The sequence below is a fragment of the Dermochelys coriacea genome, chromosome 13, assembly GCF_009764565.3.
Source record: "Dermochelys coriacea isolate rDerCor1 chromosome 13, rDerCor1.pri.v4, whole genome shotgun sequence".
Lineage (NCBI taxonomy): Eukaryota > Metazoa > Chordata > Testudines > Dermochelyidae > Dermochelys > Dermochelys coriacea.
In genome coordinates, this window is record NC_050080.1 from 38,486,959 (window position 1) to 38,506,424 (window position 19,466).

General features: G+C 66.3%; 1 protein-coding gene across 1 annotated transcript; it reads right to left on the reverse strand.

The window, feature by feature from the left end:
- Positions 1-570: 570 nt before the first annotated feature.
- RNF31 (ring finger protein 31) lies at positions 571-19,227 on the reverse strand. The gene is given in 23 exon segments (XM_038369141.2): positions 571-713; positions 904-1,072; positions 2,605-2,701; positions 3,069-3,126; positions 3,296-3,409; positions 4,348-4,466; positions 5,128-5,242; positions 5,663-5,752; positions 6,075-6,173; positions 7,129-7,302; positions 8,673-8,897; positions 9,094-9,276; positions 9,858-10,112; positions 10,412-10,639; positions 10,777-10,960; positions 10,962-11,108; positions 12,902-13,085; positions 13,437-13,503; positions 13,637-13,690; positions 14,109-14,264; positions 15,573-15,719; positions 16,231-16,436; positions 18,827-19,227. Coding segments are annotated over 22 exon segments (3,117 nt in total). The 5' UTR covers positions 16,429-16,436; positions 18,827-19,227; the 3' UTR covers positions 571-659.
- Positions 19,228-19,466: the final 239 nt, after the last annotated feature.

The following is a 19,466-nucleotide window of genomic DNA, read 5'->3' on the forward strand; positions in this document are numbered from 1 at the left end:
TAGTTTTGGGGTGCTGCTGGTGAAACTTGGACGATAGACAATGTTTGGGGGACCATTCGCTGGCACTGGGGGCAGGACTGGTTCCAGGAGGCTGAGTCACGGTTGGGGGTAGGGTTAGTTTTGGGGGGGCTATTGGTCAGGATTGGACAGTTTTGGGGGGCTGTGAGTCAGGGCATTTGTGGGGATACCTGTTGCTACATGAAGAAGCTGAGATTCATGCTTTGATCAGGCTGTTTTATTGGGTCTTCCAATGTTCTATCCCCTGAACCCCCAAATCCCTTGAATCGTGTTACCCCAAAGGGCTTGAAGCCCAATATTCTTAGCCCCAGAGAGTTCCCTAGTCGGTGTCCCCAGCAAGGGGGATGGGCAGGCCGCCCACTCCAATGTCAGATAACCCCTGAATTTGGGGGGGTCAGGGCCCCCAAACAGGGATTTCACTTAACTATTTTGAGGTCCCTTAGGCCATGGTTGGGGAATTGGGGTTCAGGATAGAGGGGTTCTCACACAACCCCCAAAATTAGCTACTGGGGTACTGGGATCCCCAAAAATCTAATCATCCCCCCCAATCACCCCTCAGTGCTCCCCTCCCTGCACAGCAGCATCTTCTCAAATCTTCCAGCCCAGGCCCCTGCCCCCGTCCGTCCGTCCGGGGGGGGGGGTCACTGCCGCTGCCGCAAGATCTTGGGGCCCAGGGGCACCTCGTCCATCAGCTTCTGTGGTGGACAGAGAGGGGAGTGAGGGGGGTCACTCCATTAGCCCCCCAAGATTCCCCGCCACCCAGCCTGTGCCCCTGACTCCTCCCTTCAGGGGTATCGCCTCCCCACCCCCCAGACCTCAGCCCCCACGATTTCCCCTGGGGTCCCCTCTGAGCCCCCTAGGCCCCCCGCCCCGTGGGGCTGGTACCTGCAGCAGACGCCCGTGGTAGGTGTCCTCAGGCTCGCCGGGGGGCCGGGGGGGCAGCGCCCCCTGGTAGCGCTGGTAGACTGTCTCCAGCTCGGGCAGGGAGTAGAGCCGGGCGGGGTCCAGCCCCCGGGCATTGATCAGGCTCACCAGGTACTCCTTGTAGTGCGCCCTAGGGGGGACGGGGGTCAGCCGGCGCTCGCCCCTCACTTCCCCCCAGATCCCCCCATGCCCCCCACGTCCTCCCAGCGCCCCCCGCATTCTCCCAGCGCCCGGGCATTGATCAGGCTCACCAGGTACTCCTTGTAGTGCGCCCTAGGGGGGACGGGGGTCAGCCGGCGCTCGCCCCTCACTTCCCCCCAGATCCCCCCATGCCCCCCACGTCCTCCCAGCGCCCCCCGCATTCTCCCAGCGCCCGGGCATTGATCAGGCTCACCAGGGACTCCTTGTAGTGCGCCCTAGGGGGGACGGGGGTCAGCCGGCGCTCGCCCCTCACTTCCCCCCAGATCCCCCCATGCCCCCCACGTCCTCCCAGTGCCCCCCGCATTCTCCCAGCGCCCGGGCATTGATCAGGCTCACCAGAGACTCCTTGTAGTGCGCCCTAGGGGGGACGGGGGCCAGCCGGCGCTCGCCCCTCACTTCCCCCCAGATCCCCCCATGTCCTCCCAGTGCCCCCCGCATTCTCCCAGCGCCCGGGCATTGATCAGGCTCACCAGGGACTCCTTGTAGTGCGCCCTAGGGGGGACGGGGGTCAGCCGGCGCTCGCCCCTCACTTCCCCCCAGATCCCCCCATGCCCCCCACGTCCTCCCAGTGCCCCCCGCATTCTCCCAGCGCCCGGGCATTGATCAGGCTCACCAGGGACTCCTTGTAGTGCGCCCTAGGGGGGACGGGGGTCAGCCGGCGCTCGCCCCTCACTTCCCCCCAGATCCCCCCATGCCCCCCACGTCCTCCCAGTGCCCCCCGCATTCTCCCAGCGCCCGGGCATTGATCAGGCTCACCAGAGACTCCTTGTAGTGCGCCCTAGGGGGGACGGGGGCCAGCCGGCGCTCGCCCCTCACTTCCCCCCAGATCCCCCCATGCCCCCCACATCCTCCCAGTGCCCCCCGCATTCTCCCAGCGCCCGGGCATTGATCAGGCTCACCAGGGACTCCTTGTAGTGCGCCCTAGGGGGGACGGGGGTCAGCCGGCGCTCGCCCCTCACTTCCCCCCAGATCCCCCCCATGTCCCCCATGTCCTCCCAGCGCCCCCCGCATTCTCCCAGCGCCCGGGCATTGATCAGGCTCACCAGAGACTCCTTGTAGTGCGCCTTAGGGGGAACGGGGGTCAGCCGGCGCTCGCCCCTCACTTCCCCCCAGATCCCCCCATGCCCCCCGCGTCCTCCCAGCACCCCACACGTCCCCCCAGCGCCCCCCGCATTCTCCCAGCGCCCGGGCATTGATCAGGCTCACCAGGGACTCCTTGTAGTGCGCCCTACGGGGAATGGGGGTCAGCCCCCCGCATTCCCCCAGATCCCCCAGCACCCCCGCTGGCACCTCCAGCTCCCCCACCTACCCCTGCCCCACGTGTCCTCCCAGCCCCCGATTCACCAGCCCCCACATCCCTAGTCCTCTGGATCTCCCAAGCCCCCTGATCTCCCACATAACCCCTCTCCACTCCAGCCCTCCCGACCACCCGACTGCCCCACAGCCCCCCCCCCCACTCACTGGCAGAGGCCGGCGTAGCCGGGGGGCGTCTCCTTCCCGCAGGCCTCGTCCCGCAGCCCGGCCAGCGTCTCCTTCTGCTCCATCACGCGGCATCCACCTGGCACGCACGGCATGATGGGTAACGCCAGCGCCCCAGCTACCCACAATCCCCTGCCCGGGGGGGGCGTACTCACCTGGTTACCCACAATCCCCTGCCCAGGGGCTGAACTCTGCCCAGTTACCCACAATCCCCTGCCCGGGGGGGCGATCACACCTGGTTACCCACAATCCCCTGCCTGGGGGGGAGAGCGATCTCACCTGGTTACCCACAATCCCCTGCCCGGGGGGGAGAGCGATCTCACCTGGTTACCCACAATCCCCTGCCCGGGGGGGGGATCTCACCTGGATACCCACAATCCCCTGCCCGGGGGCCCATAGCCCAGTTACCCATAACTGCCCGGTTACCCACAATCCCTTGCTCTCACCTCCAGGCGCCGGGCGGGTCCCAGTGGGGGGCTCCGTGTTGAAGACAACGCTGTTATCCTGGGGGGGGGATCAAGAGTGAGACCCACGGCTACCCCCCAATGGTCACCCCCCCGCTCCCCTCAACCCCCAGCTCCTCCCCAATCACCCCTGCCCCTGGATCCCCCCCGTCACCCCAACACCTCTCAGGGCCCATCCCCCCGCCCCGGATCCCCCCACCCCCCCCCACCTGCAGGAGGCGCTGGAGCCGCCCCACGTCCCAGTCACGCAGGTAGAAGAGGCAGTCGCGGGGGTGGTGCCCATGCAGGGACTGGCGAACCGGGCACGAGGGCACCGGGCATTTCTGGGGGGAGAGAGACACAGCTACACAACAGCACAACCCCCCTCCCCCCGCCAGCCCCCCACCGCTACACAACCCCCTGCCAGCTCCCCGCCAGCCCCACACTGCTCCACAACCCCCCGCCAGCCCCGCACCTCCCTGCCAGCCCCCCACTGCTACACAACTCCCTGCCAGCCCCCCGCCTACCCCCCACCTCCCTGCCAGCCCCACACTGCTACATAACTCCCCGCCAGCCCCCCACCACTACACAACCCCCTGACAGCCCCACACCTCCCTGACAGCCCCACACTGCTACAACTCCCGTCCTCCCCTGACAGTCCCACCCCACTACACAACTCCCCGCCCCCTCTGCCAGCCCCGCACCGCTACACAACCCCCCGCTCCCCCCCGACAGCCCTGCCCCCAACAGCCCCGCACCGCTACACGACCCCGCGCCCTGTGACAGCCCCGCCTCCCCAACAGCCCCACACCACTACACAACCCCCTGCCCCCCCGCCAGCCCTGAACCGCTACACAACCCCCTGCCCCCTGATAGCCCCGCCCCCCACCTCCCCGCCAGCCCCGAACCGCTACACAACCCCCCGCCCCGACAGCCCCCCATCGCTACACAACTCCCCGCCCCCACCAGCCCCCCACCTCCCCGACAGCCCCACACTGCTACACAACCCCCTGCCCCCCCAACAGCCCCGCCCATGCCTCCCTGACAGCCCCGCACCGCTACACTACAGCACAGCCCCCCACCCCCCATGTCCCCCAACAGCCCCACACCACAACACAACCCCCCGTCCCGCCGCATCCACACAATGAAACACGACCCCCTTTCCCCTCACAACCCCCGACAGCCCCACACCCAACAACCAACGCAACACCTGCACCCGACAACCCTGCACCACATCACAACCCCCAACACCCCCACCACACAGCCCCCCGGCCCCCCTTACGTTCTTGGTGTGAAAGGCCCCGTAGCAGCCGCTGCAGAAGTGGTGCCGGCACTGGGAGCACTGGAAGTGCATGCAGCCCCCCCGGGCCAGCGCGTACGGGAACTTGCACTTGGGGCATGCTGGCGAGAGAGAGAGAGAGAGGTGGGGGAGGTCAAGAGGGGGTCAGGAGCCGTCCCCAACCCAGCAGCCCTCGGGGGGGACCGGGAGAGGGGGCCAAAGAGCAGGGGGGCTTGGAGTGTGTGCGGGGAACAGGGGGCTCACTGATCCCGTTCTCTTGCAGGTACACCGCCAGCCCCTGCGCGTGGTACTGAGGGGCAGGTTGGAGGGGATGCGGGGGGCCTGGTACTGGGGGGCGGGTTGGGGGGGAGACAGGGGGGCTCACCGATCCCGTTCTCCTGCAGGTACACCGCCAGCCCCTGCGCGTGGTACTGGGGGGCAAGGGGCGGGTTGGGGGGCTGTGGGGGGTCTGGTACTAGGGGCAGGTTGGGGGGCTGTGGGGGGGATGCGGGGGGCTCACCGATCCCATTCTCCTGCAGGTACACCGCCAGCCCCTGCACGTGGTACTGAGGGGCAGGGGGCGGGTTGGGGGGCTATGGGGGGATGGGGGGGGCCTGGTACAGGGGATGGGTTGTGGGGGGGACACGGGGGGCTCACCGATCTCGTTCTCCTGCAGGTACACCACCAGCCCCTGCGCGTGATACTGGGGGCAGGGGGGCGGGTTGGGGCGCTGGTACTGGGGGGCAGGTTGGGGGGGCTGTGGGGGGGATGCAGGGTGCTCACCGATCCCGTTCTCTTGCAGGTACACCGCCAGCCCCTGAGCCTGGTACTGGGGGTCGTTGGTTCTCTTCCACTCCTGGAACTCCTGGCACGACAGGCCCTGGTGCTGTGGCTCCCACTGGAGGGGGCGGGGGGGGAGACCTGGGGGTCAACATGATCTTAGAGGGCCCCCACCACCACCACCCACACAGCCCCCCGGTCCTCCATGCCGAGCCCCCCGCCACTCTGCCTAGCCTGACCCCGCCAGAGCGGTGCATATAGCTCAGTGGTTTGAGCATTAGCTTGCTAAACCCAGGGTTGTGAGTTCAATCCCTGAGGGGGCCATTTGGGGCAAAAATTGGGGATTGGTCCTGCTTTGAGCAGGGGGTTGGACTAGATGATCTCCTGAGGTCCCTTCCAACCCTGATATTCTATGATTCTATGATTCTACCCGACGCTGGACTTCTACCTCTTGTCAGCCTCCCCCACCCCGGAGCCCAGCTCCTGTCCACAGCCCCTGCCCCACGGCTCCGCCCCCTCCCCTGCAGCCCCCCCTCACCGCGCGCTTGCAGTGGACGCAGAAGCTCTGGTTGCACTGGGGACACTGGGCGGCCGCTTGCTCCGACTCGTAGATGAACCCGAACGAGCACTGGGGGTAGAAAGGGGGGGTGAGAGAGACCCCCACCATGCCCTGAGAAACCCCCCACAGCCTCCCCTCAGAGACTCCCCCACAGTTGCGCACCAAGAGACCTCCACAGCCCCCCCGAGAGACCCTCCAAAATCCTGTCCCTCCCCTGTCACATATATCCTCCTCTTCCCCCCCACCACTAAGTTCACCCCACCCTGTGCCCCCAGCCCCAAACCTTGTCCACTGGCCCCACCCCCAGAGTTCTGGCCCAGCCCTGGCACTCAGCCCCCAAGCAGCGTTCTGGCTTGGCCCTGCCCCCGGCCCTGGGGCCCCGCCCACTCACATGGGTGCACCACTGGAACTTGGGGTCCCGCATGAGCTCGCGCTCCGTCAGCTTCTTGCTGAACAGTTCGTAGGTCTCGGGGTCCAGGTACTCACGGAGCTGGGGGGTGGGGGAGGGGTAAGCTAGGGCTTCTGGGGCTCCCCTGTCTTTTGGGGGTGCCCCACCCCCCAGGCTGGGTGCAGGGAGTCTCCCAGGCATGGAATGGGGGTTCACCCCAGGGGGTGTGTGGGGCTGGGGCGCAGGGTCACCCCAATACCTGGGCATGAGGGCCACAGCTGTGGGAGTTCAGGGGGACTAGGGGGTGGGAGTGGGTTTTGGGGTCCCCTGGAACCTGCATGTCCACCGGATTTGGGGGATTGGGGGGCTCCAGGGAGCTGGTGACTGGATGTCTAGCCTGGAGAAGTAGTCCAGCAGTTCGGGTCAGGGATTTGGGGGGGCTCAGGGAGGTTTAGGGGGCTCAGGGAGGATCGGGGGACCCGGAGGGTTTGGGGGGCTCGGGGAGGTTCAGGGACCCTGAGGGACGGGGAGGCTCGGGGAGGATTGGGGGCCCCAGAGAGGATCGGGGGGCTCAGGGGGCCCTGGGGAGTGGTACCTGGATGTCCGGCGTGGAGAAGTAGCCCAGCAGCTTGGGTCAGGGATTCGGGGGGGCTCAGGGAGGATCGGGGGGGTCGGGGGGCCCTGGGGAGCAGTACCTGGATGTCCAGTGTGGAGAAGTAGCCCATCAGGTCGGGTCAGGGATTTGGGGGGGCTCCGGGAGGATCGGGGGGGTCGGGAGGCGGTACCTGTATGTCCAGCATGGAGAAGTAGCCCAGCGGCTTGGGTCAGGGATTCGGGGGGGCTCAGGGAGGATCGGGGGGCCCCGAGGGGTGGTACCTGGATGTCCAGCGTGGAGAAGTAGCCCAGAAGCTCGGGTCAGGGATTCGGGGGGGCTCAAGGAGGATCGGGAGGGTCGGGGGGCCCTGGGGAGCGGTACCTGGATGTCCAGCGTGGAGAAGTAGCCCAGCAGCTTGGGTCAGGGATTTGGGGGGGCTCAGGGAGGATCGGGGGGCAGTACCTGGATGTCCAGCGTGGAGAAGTAGCCCAGCACCTCGGTCTCCTCGCTCAGGTCGGGCGCGTCGCAGGCCGGACACACCAGGTCCGTGATGTGTTTCTCCTTCACGGCGATGGTGAAGTGCTGCGTGAAGCAGTCGGGGCAGATGGTGCATTCGCAGGACGTCAGCGACTGCATCTGGGGGGACGCGAGTCAGACGGGGCCGGCTGGGGGGGATGTGTAGGGGGGAATGCATCTGGGGATCTGTCTGGGGGGGCCGCGGGTCAGACGGGGCCGGGAATCGGCCTCTCAGGGGAGATGTGTTGTGTGGGGGACACGTCTGAGGGGGGGATCCATCCGGCAGGGGACACACATCTGTGGACTCGTCTAGGGGGACCGCGGGTCAGATGGGGGCTGGGAATTGGCCCCGCTGGGGGGGGATGTGTCGGGGGGGACGCATCTGGGGGGAGACGCAGGTCAGACAGGGCCAGGAATCGGCCTAGCTGGGGGGAGATGCATTGTGGGGGGGACGTGTCGGAGGGGGGATGCATCCAGCAGGGGACAGACATCTGGGGACTCGTTTGGGGAGGCCGCGGCTCAGATGGGGCCAGGAATTGGCTCCTCAGGGGAGACACGTCGGGGGGGGGCATGGGAAAGACAAATAGCAAGGGATGTCTGGTGGGTGGACATACCTTGGGGGGAATCATCGTGCTGGGGGTGCCCAGCAGGCTCAGGAAGGGGGGACGCGCCTGGCCGGCGGAGGGGAGGGGGATGCGGTGGGTCAGTGGAGGAAAGACAGGACAAGCCTGGCAGGGATCCCCCACAGGCACAGCTGGCACGGGGGGGGGTTGTGCCCAGCCAGCAGGGGTGTGCTCTGCCCAGTGGGAGGGTGTTGTGCCCAGTGGCGGGGTCATGGCCGGTGGAGGGTACCTGTGTGTCGGGCGTCGCCCAGTTAGCGGGGGGGGGGGGTTCTGCCCGGCAGGGGAGTCGTTCCCATCCAGCAGGGAGGTGGTGTGCCCGGCAGGGGGTACCTGGTTGTGGGGCCTCGCCCAGCCGGCAAAGGGGGGGTCGTACCCAGCAGTGGGAGGTCGCACCCAGTCGTCAGGGAGGTGCAATGCCAAACGGGGGGATCGTGCCTGGCTGGCGGGGGGATGAGTGCCTGGTGGGGGGTGCAATGCCTGGCCAGCAGGGGGTTGCAGTGCACAACAGGGGAGTCACACCCGGCTGGCATGGGGTGCAGAGCCTAGCGTGTGGGGTGCAGTGCCCGGCCAGCAAGGGGATGCAGTGCCTGGCGGAGTGCAGTGCCCGGTGGGGGGGGTTGCGGCCGGCCAGCAGGGGGATACATTGCCTGGCGGGGGGGGTTGCGGCTGGCGGGGAGGGGTCACAACCAGCCGGCGGGGGAGTGCAGTGCCCAGCAGGAGGGTGCAGTGCCCAGCGGGAGGGGTTGCGGTGCCCAGCGGGGTTGGGCTGCGGTGCCCGGTGGGGGGATGCAGTGCCTGGCGGCGAGGGTTGTGGCCAGCAGGGGGGTGCAGTGCCCGGTGGGGGGGGGTCACGGCCGACGGGGGTACCTGGTTGCGGGGCAGTGCCCAGCCACACACGGCGCACTCCCAGTTGAGCAGGCGTTTGATGAAGTCGCGGTCGGGGGAGGCCCGCACGGCATCCACGATGTCGGCCAAGGCCGCCCGCCCCCCCCGGCCCCCCGCCGCCTCCTGCTCCCGCACCAGCGACAGCACCAGCTCCGCCCGCCCCCAGCTGGGCAGCCCCAGCGAGGCCAGCAACCGCCGTAGCAGGGCCTGGGGGAAGAGGGAGTCAGCACCCCTGGGTCCCCCATGGCCCTTGCTTCCCCCCCCCGCCCACAGCCCCCATGGTCCCCCCTAGGTCCCCTGCTTCCCTCCCGCCCGCAGCCCCCATGGCTCCCCCATGCCCCTTGGTTCCCCCCCTTGCTCCCACCCCAGACTTCCCCCACATCCCTCCACCCCCGGCTCTGACCTGCCGGTCAGGGGCATGGAAGTTGATCTCGGGCTCGGCCGGCTCCCACATGCGCCGGTGGAAAGGCTCCAGCTGGAGGCGCTGCAGCTCCATCAAGGCCCCCCACAGGTCGCCCCCGTTCTGGTAGAGTGCCTGCAGCACCGGGCCCCGCTCTCCAAACCCCAGTGCCGCCAGCTCCCGCACCTGCAGGGGGAGAGATGGGACCCCCGACATGGCACCAGGCCCCGCCCCTCCCTTGCCCCTCCCCACAAGCCCCTGCCCTCCCCCTAACCGCTCCCCAGGCCCCAGCCCTCACATCCTCAGGCCCTGCCTCTCCACAAGCCCTGCCCCTCCTTTACAAGCCATGCCCCGGCCCAACCATCCCTGCCCCTCCCTGGCCCCACAAGCCCTGCCCCTCCCCACAAGCCCCTGCCCTCCCCCTAAACCCCTCCCAGGCCCTGCCCTGCCCCGCCCCTCCAAGCCCACCCCTCCTTTACAAGCTGCTCCCCTGCCCCTCAAGCCATGCCCCTCCCAGGACCTGTCCCTCCCCATGAGCCTCTCCTCTCCTCTCCCCCATAAGCCCCTCCCAGGCCCTGCCCCTCCCCACAAGCCCTCCCCTTCCCCTGCCTCAGAACGCTTTTCCCCTCCAAGGACCCACCTCTCACCTCCCCCGGTTGTGCTCTTCCCCTCCCTGCCCCACAAGCCCCTCCCTGCCCCACAAGTTCTGCTCCTCCCCTCCCCTCCCCTCCCATCCAAACCCGGCCCCCCACAATCCCCATCCCCACCTTGCTGCGCCGGGCGCTCAGGCAGCGGCTCACGGCCTCGTCCAGGTCACCCTGGCTCTGGGTCCAGGCAGCTCGAGCCTCCTGCTGGGTGATGGCGCCCAGCTCGGGACCCGCCCCCCGCTCCGTGGCCTGTTCCACCACCGCGTCCAGCACTGCGGGCAGCTCCGAGCGCAGCCAGGGCAGGGGCAGCTCCGTCCCCGAGTACCGCAGTGCTGCCCCCACTTCCTCTGGGGGCACCCCCGCCAGCTCCGCCTCCTGGGGAGAGGGCGGGGATAGAGAGAGCTCCGCCTCCTCTTCTGGGAGAGGGCGGGGATAGAGAGAGCTCCGCCTCCTCTTCTGGGAGGGGGGGCTAGAGGGGGTTTCCTGCTGGCTCCACCCCCGATGATGGATAGGGAAGAGTCGGATTGGCCTGTGCAGAGGAGGGGAGGGGCCTGCACGGGAGACAGGCACAAGAGGGGGAGGAGCTTCAAGGCAATTCAGGGAGAGGGTAGGGTCTACAGATTTTTTTCAAGGGCAGGGGGAGGGGCCTATGGAAAGGGGGCGGGGCCACTCACCCGGATCATGGCCACCAGCTTCATCCCATCCTCTCGCAGCTTCTCCTGCCGCCGACGCTCCACCTCCTCTGGTGAGAGGGGGTGGGGCTTGCCCGGACGCCGGAGTCCCTTCTCTTCTTGGGGGGGGCCCCCAAGCTGGCTGGTCCGGTTACAAACCTCACACACCCGCCCGGGCAGCTGGTTCCAGAAGGTGCAGTGTTCACACTGCCAGCCCGGGGCCCCCTCGGCCTGCGGGGAGCGAGGGGTTAATGGGAGGGCAGGGGCTGAGGCTGAGGGGCACCAGGGGGGAGGCCAGGCCCAGCCGGGGGGGAAGGCCAGGCCCAGTGGGGGCTGCGGGTCGGGAGTGAGGGGCACCGCCCCCTTACCTGCGTGGGCACCGGAGGGCCATCCAGGGGATGCTGGGTGTCGGGGGCGCCGGGCCGGCCGGCCAGCCGGGGGCGCTCACACATGGCACATAGCACGGTGGGGCCAGGGTTGAGGAAGGTGCAGGTCTGGCAGGCCCAGGCCCCCCGGGGGGGGGTCCCCCTCGGGCGCGGGGTTGGGGGGCGTGGGGCAGCCCCGGGGCCGGTCGCACCCCATGCACAGCACGGCCCGCGCCTCGTTGGGGGCACGGCAGGCGGCACAGCGCCAGGGCAGGCGTGGCTTGGGGGGCAGGGCCGGGCGGGCGACCGGGGACTCCAACGGCACCATGGACAGGCTGGGCAGAGAGAAGGGGGAGAGAGATGGGTAGGGCCTTCCAAATCCCCACAGATCTCCCCATGCCCCCACCCTGCATCTCACAGCCCCCCCATTCCTGTACCCCAATCCTCACAGCCCCCCACTGCCCCCACCCTGCCCCCCCAAATCCCCATTGCACCCCACACAGTCACCCTGTACCCCAAATCTGCACTGAACCCCCATTCCTGCACCCCAATCCTCACAGGCCCTCACTCTGCACCCCCAATCCCCACTGCACCCCACACCATCACCCTGCACCCAATCTGCACTGAACCCCCATTCCTGCACCCCATTCCTTACAGCCCCCACTGCCCATACCCTGCACTCCCAAATCCCCACTGCACCCCACACCCTCACGCTGCACCCCCAGAGCCCCCATCCTGCACCCCAAATCCCCACAGCCCCCTGACATCCCCTGCAACACCCCCTCCCCTCCCCCACCTCTGCTCCCCCCTGACCCGGCCCAAACAGGGACCCATAATGCTCTGGGGCAACTGTCGCCCTCTCCTGGCAACTGAATGGAACATTCCAGAATCCTCTGGGGTTTTAAAGGGCTGGGAGCCCTGGAAATGGGATTGGGGGGTTGGGGGTCACAACCGTCTGGGGGTCCCCAAGACCTGGGGAAGGGGAGATTGGGGTCAGGCAGGGGGTCCCCCAAACCAAGGGCCCTGTTGTCCAAATGGAGCCGGAATCAGTGGGCGAGCGGGGTCCCCGTCATGAAGTTGCCGTGTTGGGGTGCAGGCAGCTGGGTGGTGCCCCTGAGAGCCGGGTCATCCCGGTGCTGCGCCCGTCGGCCTCCCGGGATTTGGACGTTTAATTGAAAAACCCAGCCTGGAAAACTGGCGCCCTTGTTCGAGCCACCAATTCGGGGGGTTGGGGGCGTTTTCCTTCCTTTTATTCAGTAATATTAAACCCTGCATTTTAAACTGGACGTTTTTCATTTCTATTTTCCATTAAATCTTTTCTGGTATTGAATTTTGAATCGAATTCGTGCACTCGGCGTTTTATTTCCCAGTGAATTTGTGTTTCGTTTTTTATTTCCCCCGATGTTACTGTTCAGTGATCCGTGCATTTGATCATTGCCTTTCTTCACGAGAGAGAAAAGAAGGGAAACCAAGGAACAGGTTGCAAGTGGAAATCTTCACTTTGATTAACCACGGGGGGGGCGGGGGTCTGGTTTGCTTCGGACGCACGGCGCTTTATGGCAAAGCTGTTATGAAACATTCGTCAAAAATGGACATTTTTGATTTTGTTTTTAAATTTAATTTTTAATTTCACTTGGTTTCTTTTCAAATTGTAATTCACCTGATCTTGTAGGATTTTTGTTTTTTCTTTTTTGTTTAGTAACATTGAAAGTGTCTGAAATGTCCTGTTTTAGGTCCAGCTTTCGCTGAAATAACATTTTGGGGGCCTTTTCCTTAGTACTAGGGCAAAGATGTGATTTTTATTTTTAGTTTCAATTTATTTCAGTTTTTATTTCCTGGGATTTCAGTCTCAACAGTCATTTGTTTATTTTGCAGTTTCGGTGTTAGAGAGAAAAGAAACCTTTCAATTAATTGGTAATTGCAATTCATGTATTGCCTGGGGGTAGAACAGGGGGTACCCAAGTCCTGGGGAGCTCAGGGGGTCCCCATTACCAGGGGGCTCAGGGGGTCACAGAGGGGGCCCATTATATGGGGCAGAACAGGATTCAGGGGGTCCCTGTATCCTGGGGGCTCAGGGTGGGGGTCTCCAATACCTGGGGGCGGGGTAGTTCAAGGGGATCTGTGTTACCTCTGTGCAGGGGGCCCGGCCCCCAAGCCTGGCTCCCCAACGGACAGGCGCCGGTGCTGGGCCCGGGCTGGGTGCTTGTGGAAGAGACGGTCACATTCGGGGCAGAGGCTCTGGTTGCATTCGGGGCAGAGCAGGGATGCTGGCTCCAGCCCACACAGCAGGCAGGTGGCCGGGGGGGCCGGCCCTGCGGGGCAGGAGAGAGGGATCACCCCACAGCCCGTCCCCCCATGCCCTCCAGCCAGTGCTCCCTCACTCCTAGTCCCCACCGCCCTGCCCCAAAGCACCCCCCACAGCCAGAGCCCCCTTTGTGCCCCGCAGCGCCCCCACTCCTCAGCCCCACAGTGCCCTCGCACTCTCCCCAGTGCCCCCCCAGCTCCTCCACTCCCAACCCCACAGCGCCCTCCACAGCCAGAGCCCCCTGTGTCCCACAGTGCCCCCACTCCCCAGCCCCCCACCCCCACAGCTCTCCCCGTGCTCTCCCCACAGCCAGAGCTCCCTGTGCTCCACTCCCCATGGCACCCGCTGTGGCACGCACCTGTCTGGGGCAGGGCTCCGGGAGGTGCTGTGTCGTGGATGGGCACCGAGTCCGGGATGAGGGTCACCTGGAAGAGACGAAGGGGTGACAGGCCCAGCCAACCCGCACAATCCACCCAACCCCCCAGCCCTGCCCCAGACCCCGACCCCGTCTCCCCCAGCCCTGCCTCCCCCAGACCCTCTTCCACCTGCCCCCCTCACCTCCTGCCCCCCCTGCAGCATTCCCTGCAGGATATCGGCGTTTGGGTGATTGTTCTGAAATAGAAAAGTCACAATGAGACTCAGCCCTTGCCCTGCCCCCCCTCTCCCTGCCCCACGGTGCCCCCTGCTCAGCCCCCACCCCACCCCACTCCCTGCCCCACGGTGCCCACTGCTCAGCCCCCACCCCACCCCACTCCCTGCCCCACGGTGCCCACTGCTCAGCCCCCATCGCGCTCTCTGCCCCACAGCGCCCCCTGCTCAGCCCCCACTCCGCTCCCTGCCCCACGGTGCCTACTGCTCCCCCTGCTCAGCCCCCACCCCACCCCACTCCCTGCCCCACGGTGCCCCCTGCTCAGCCCCCACCACACTCTCTGCCCCACAGCGCCCCCTGCTCAGCCCCCACCACGCTCCCTGCCCCACGGCACCCCCTGCTCTGCCCCCACCCCGCTCCCTGCCCCCCGGCGCCCCCTACCGAGAGCAGTAGGTTAAGCTCGGCCCGCAGCAGGACCACGTCCACGGTGACAGAGGCGACACGCCGGGCGTCCGGCTCCTCCAGTCCCTCGGCGAAGCTCAGCCCGTCAGGCTGCTGCTCCGTGTAGCCATAGAGCCGGAGCACATCCCGCCCGCCCTGCAGGAAGCCGGGTTAGCACTGGGGCTCGGGGGGACCGGCAGGGGGGTTCCTGGGGGCTGGGGTGTAACTAGGGGGTTGGTAACTGGGGGCTGGAAGATTTGTGGGAATGGAGTGTTGGTACCTGGGGGCAGGGAGATATGGGGGGCTCGGGGGACCAGCAGGTGAGTACCTGGGGGCTGGGAGATATAGGGGGGCTGGAGGGAGACTGGCGGGTGGGTACTTGGAGGCTGGGAGATATGGGAGGGGCTGGGGGGTGACTGGTGGGTGGGTACTTGGGGGCTGGGGTGAAACTAGGGTGTTAGTAACTGGGGGCGGGGAGATTTGGGGGGATGGGAGTGTCGGTACCTTCGGGGCTGGGAGATTGGGGGTGTTGGGGTGTCAGTTCCTGGGGGGCTGGGAGATTTGGAGGGGCTGGGAGATTTGGGGAAGCTGGGGTGTCAGTAACTGGGGGGCTGGAGATTTGTGGGGGCAGGGGTGTCAATACGGGCAGGACTGGGAAATTTGGGGAGGCAAGGGTGTCGGTACCTTCGGGGCTGTGAGATTTGGGGGGGCGAAGGTGTCGGTACCTGGGGACCTGAGAAATTGGGGGTGTTGAGGTGTCGGTACCTGAGGGGCTGGGAGATTTGTGGGGGCGGGGTGTTGGTACCTTTGGGGCTGGGAGATTTGTGGGGGGTCAAGGGTGTCGGTACCTGGGGGCCTGGGAGATTGGGGGTGTTGGGGTGTCAGTACCCTTGGGGCTGGGAGATTTGGGGGGGTGGGATGTTGGTACCCATGGGGCTGGGAGATTTGTGGGGGCACGGGTGTCGGTACCCTTGGGGTTGGGAGGTTTGGGGAGGCAGGGCTGTCGGTACTCTCGGGACTGGAAGATTTGGTGCTTAAGATCTCACTTGTATGGTGTTGACTGTGCTGCATAAGACAGGCTTGTTGGGTACAGGGAGTGAGTGGGGTTCAGGAGTTGGGCGGTTCAGCAGATCAGAATGCGGGATTTTGGGGATCTCACCTTGCTTCATCCACGTTAAAGAAGACAAGGTTGTTAGGTATTGCAGTTCAGGGGGGCTGGGTGATCTGGAGGTTCCGGGGGGCTGGGTGATCCAAGGAGTTTCAGGGTCTGGGGGTTTCAGTGTAGCTGGGTGATCTGGGGGCAGGGGGTTCAGGAGCTGGGGTGGTTCTGGGGGCTCAGGGACTTGGTGATCTGGGGCCTGGGGGTTTCAGGGGCTGGGGGTTCAGGGGCTGGGCGATCCGAGCCCTAGGGAGGGCTGGGGGGATTCAGGGGGCACTGGGGAGGTTTGGGGGCCGGGGTCTCACCTGGATGGCGTCGACCGTGCTGCGGAAGACGGGGTTGTTGAACTTAACCCCGCGCCAGAAGCGAGGTTTCAGGGGGTTCAGCAGGTTGCGCCCGTATTTCTCCAGAATGTTGAGGGCTGTGGAGATGGTTCGCAGGCAGGCCGGGGGCTAGGAGGTGACGGGAGGGCATGAGGAGCACCCCAGAGCAGATACCCTGCCCATTTCCTCCACAGCCCCCCCAACTCTCCTCCTGCCAGGATCCCCCATTCTGCCCCTCTGCTCCCACCCAGAGCCCCCAATCCCTCCCCCATCCCCACTCTGCCCCTCCCCCAGTCCCCCTCTTCCAACCCCAACCCCCTTCCCAGCCCCACTGCCGCTGACCCTCTTCAGTGCCTTCAATGCCCCCTCCCCTTCCCAGCCCCCCAGCCCTGCCCCCCAACTCCCCCCACCGGCCATCTGCCCCCAATGCCTGCTCCCCAGCCCCTCATTCCTGCCCCCAACTTCCCCCTCCCCTTCCCAGCCCCCTAACTCCCCCCATCTGTCCCCAGTGGCTCCTCCCCTCCCCAGCACCCCACGCCTGTCCCCCAACTCCTCCATGCCCTCCATCTGCCCCCCAACACCCCCTCCACTCCCCAGCCCACCACTCCTGCCCACATCTCCCCCCCCAGCCCAGCACTACCTGCCCCTGCATGTTGGCGTGGAGGATGCCCTGGGCGTCGATCTCCCGGTACTTGACGTGGAGGGGTAGGGGGGCCTCAACCAGCTGCTGGACAGTCTCGGGGTGCAGATCCCCCGGGCTCTGGGCCAGCGCCTGCACCAGCTCCTCCCGCAGCTGCAGGAACTGGGACTCCCCGAGGGGAGGAGGCACCTGTGCCATGACCCGGCCTGGGGGAGAGCGAAGGGTTAACCCGTTGCCCCCATACCCCGCTTCCTGCAACCAGCCTCCCCGGACCTCCATATCCCCAGCCAGCCCTCACCCATGCTCCGACATCCCCCGGCCAGCCCTTCCATACCCCGATCCCTGCAACCAAGCCCCCCATACCCCGATATCCCCAGCTGGACCCCATATCCCAATTCCTGCAACCACCCCCCCGGACCTCCATATACCCAGCCAGCCCTCACCCACACCCCGATATCCCCTGGCCGAACCCTAATCCCTGCAACCAACCCCCTATACCCCAATATCCCCCGGCCAGCCCCTCCATACCCTGAACCCTGCAACCAACCCCCCGTACCCTGACATCCCCAGCCAGCCCCCATACCCACATATCCCCCAGCGAGCCCCTTCATACCCCAATCCCTGCAACCAACCCCCCGTACCCTGATATCCCCAGCTGGACCCCATACCTCAATTCCTGCAACCACCCCCCCGGACCTCCATATCTCCAGCCAGCCCCCATACCCCGATATCCCTCAGCCATACCCTAATCCCTGCAATCAACCCCTGCATAGCCCGATCCCTGCAGCCAACCCCCCATATCCCACGGCCAGCCCCTCCATACCCTGAACCCTGCAACCAACCCCCTGTACCTTGATATCCCCCAGCCAGCCCCTCTGTAACCCAGTCCCTGCAACCAACCCCCATACCCTGACATCCCCATACCCATATATCCCCCCAGCGAGCTCCTTCATACCCCAATCCCTGCAACCAACCCCCTGTAACCTGATCCCTGAAACCAACCCACTGTATCCCGATATCCCCAGCTGGACCCCATACCCCAATTCCTGCAACCACCTCCCAGACCTCCATATCCCCAGCCAGCCCCCCATACCCCTCAGCCATACCCTAATCCCTGCAACCAAACCCCGCATAGCCTGATCCCTGCAGCCAACCCCCGTACCCCAATATCCACCGCCAGCCTCCCACTGTACCGATTCCCCCAACTCCCCCTACCCATACACTGTTTCCTGCAACCAGTCCCCCCCAGACCTCAATATTCCCAGCAAGCCCTAGTACCCCAATTCCAGCAACCAGCCTCCGGTAACCAGATATCCCCAGAAAGCCCCCTGTACCTCGATTTCTGCAACCGGCCCCCCATACCCCAATATCCACCGCCAGCCTCCCACTGTACCGATTCCCCCAACCCCCCCTACCCATACACTGTTTCCTGCAACCAGTCCCCCCCAGACCTCAATATTCCCAGCAAGCCCTAGTACCCCAATTCCAGCAACCAGCCTCCGGTAACCAGATATCCCCAGAAAGCCCCCTGTACCTCGATTCCTGCAACCGGCCCCCCATACCCCAATATCCCCAGCCAGCCTCCCTGTATCCTGAGTCCCCAACCTACCTCCACCCATACCCCAAAGTCCCCCGGCCAGCCCCTCCATACCCCAATCCCTGCAACCAACACCCTGTACCCCAATATCCCCAGCCAGCCCCGAAACTCTGACTCCTGCAACCAGCCCCCTGTACCCCGATATCCCCCGGTCATACCACAATCCCTGCAACCAACCCCCTGTACCCTCATATTCCCAGCCAGCCTTCCACTGTACCCTGATTCTCCCAACCCGCCCCCACCCATACCCCGATTCCTGCAACCAGCCCCCCATACACCCATATCCCCAACCCGCCCTCCCCCACACCCCAATCCCCCAGCCAGACTCCCACTGTACCCAGACATCTCCAGCCAGCCCCCCGTAGCCCAATATCCCCAACCTGCCCCCACCTTACCCCGATATCCCCAGCCAGCCTCCTACAGTACACCGATATCTCCCAGCCAGCCACCACTGTACCTTGATTCCCCAACCCGCACTCCCCCATACCCCAATACTCCCCAGCCAGCCCTGCACTGTATCCTGATATCCCGAGCCAGCCTCCCATACCCCGATCCCATTGGCCAGCTCCCCCGTACCCCAATCTCCCCCGTCCAGTCCCCCGCCCCATACCGTGATCCCCCACCCCGCGACATCAGCCCTGTACCCCGGTCCCCCAGAGCCACAGGGGCGGGCGGGGTGCAAGGGGGTCAGACCTGGCGCGGGGGGGGGGGTGCCGAGCGGGTGCTGGAGATGCAGGGGGCGTGGAGTGGGCCCTGGGGCGAGTCGCGGGGGGAAGGCGGGTGCAGGGTGAGCCTGGGATGCGTCGGGAGGGTGAAGGGGGGGCCGGGGAAGGGGTCGGGGGAAGCATTGGGGCCGGCGGGGGGTGCAGGGGGCTGGTCTGGGGGAGCCTGGGGTGGGTCGGGGGGTGCAGGGGACCGGTGGGAGGGGCCTGGGGTCGGCCTAGGGGGAGCCTGGGGTGGGTCAGCGGGTGCAGGGGGGCCGGCGCGGGGGGTTCTCACCCTTCAGCGGGCGGGGCCCGGCCGAGAACTCGCGGAAGCAGCGCGGTGGGGACTGAAGAGAAAGAGAAACAGCTGGTGGGGGGGCGGCAGGGAGGCCCGCGGGCCGGTAGGGGGGCGGCAGGGGGGCAGGTCTTGCAGTTGGGGCAGTGAGAGTAGCCGGGGGACCCAGGGCTGGGAGAGGTGAGCAGGATGCGAGGGCAGTGGGGGGCCCAGGGCCGGAAGGCTGGCGGGAGGGACGGTAAGGGGGCAGATCTGGGAGTGGGGGCAGTGAGGGTCTCGGGGGGGCCGAGCAGGGGGACTCCGAAGCTAACTGTGGGGACTCCCGGGGCTGGCAATGGGGAGCAGGCGCGGTAGGGGAGCAGGTCTGTGAGTGGGGAACCCGGGACTGGGAGTTGGGGGCAGGGAGGTGTCAGGGGGACCTCAAGGGCAGTGGGGGCCGGCAGGGGAGGGCAGGGCTGGCAATGGGGTGACAACAGGCTCTCAGGGGGACCCCAAGGCTGTCAGGGGACGATAGGGGGCAGGGAGTGGGGGTAGGGGGGCAGGGCTGGTAGGGGGCAGGGAGTGGAGGGTAAGGGAGTAGGGCTGGTAGTGGGGGGCAGGGCCGACAGAGGGCGGTAGGGGGGACAGGGGGGCGGTAGGG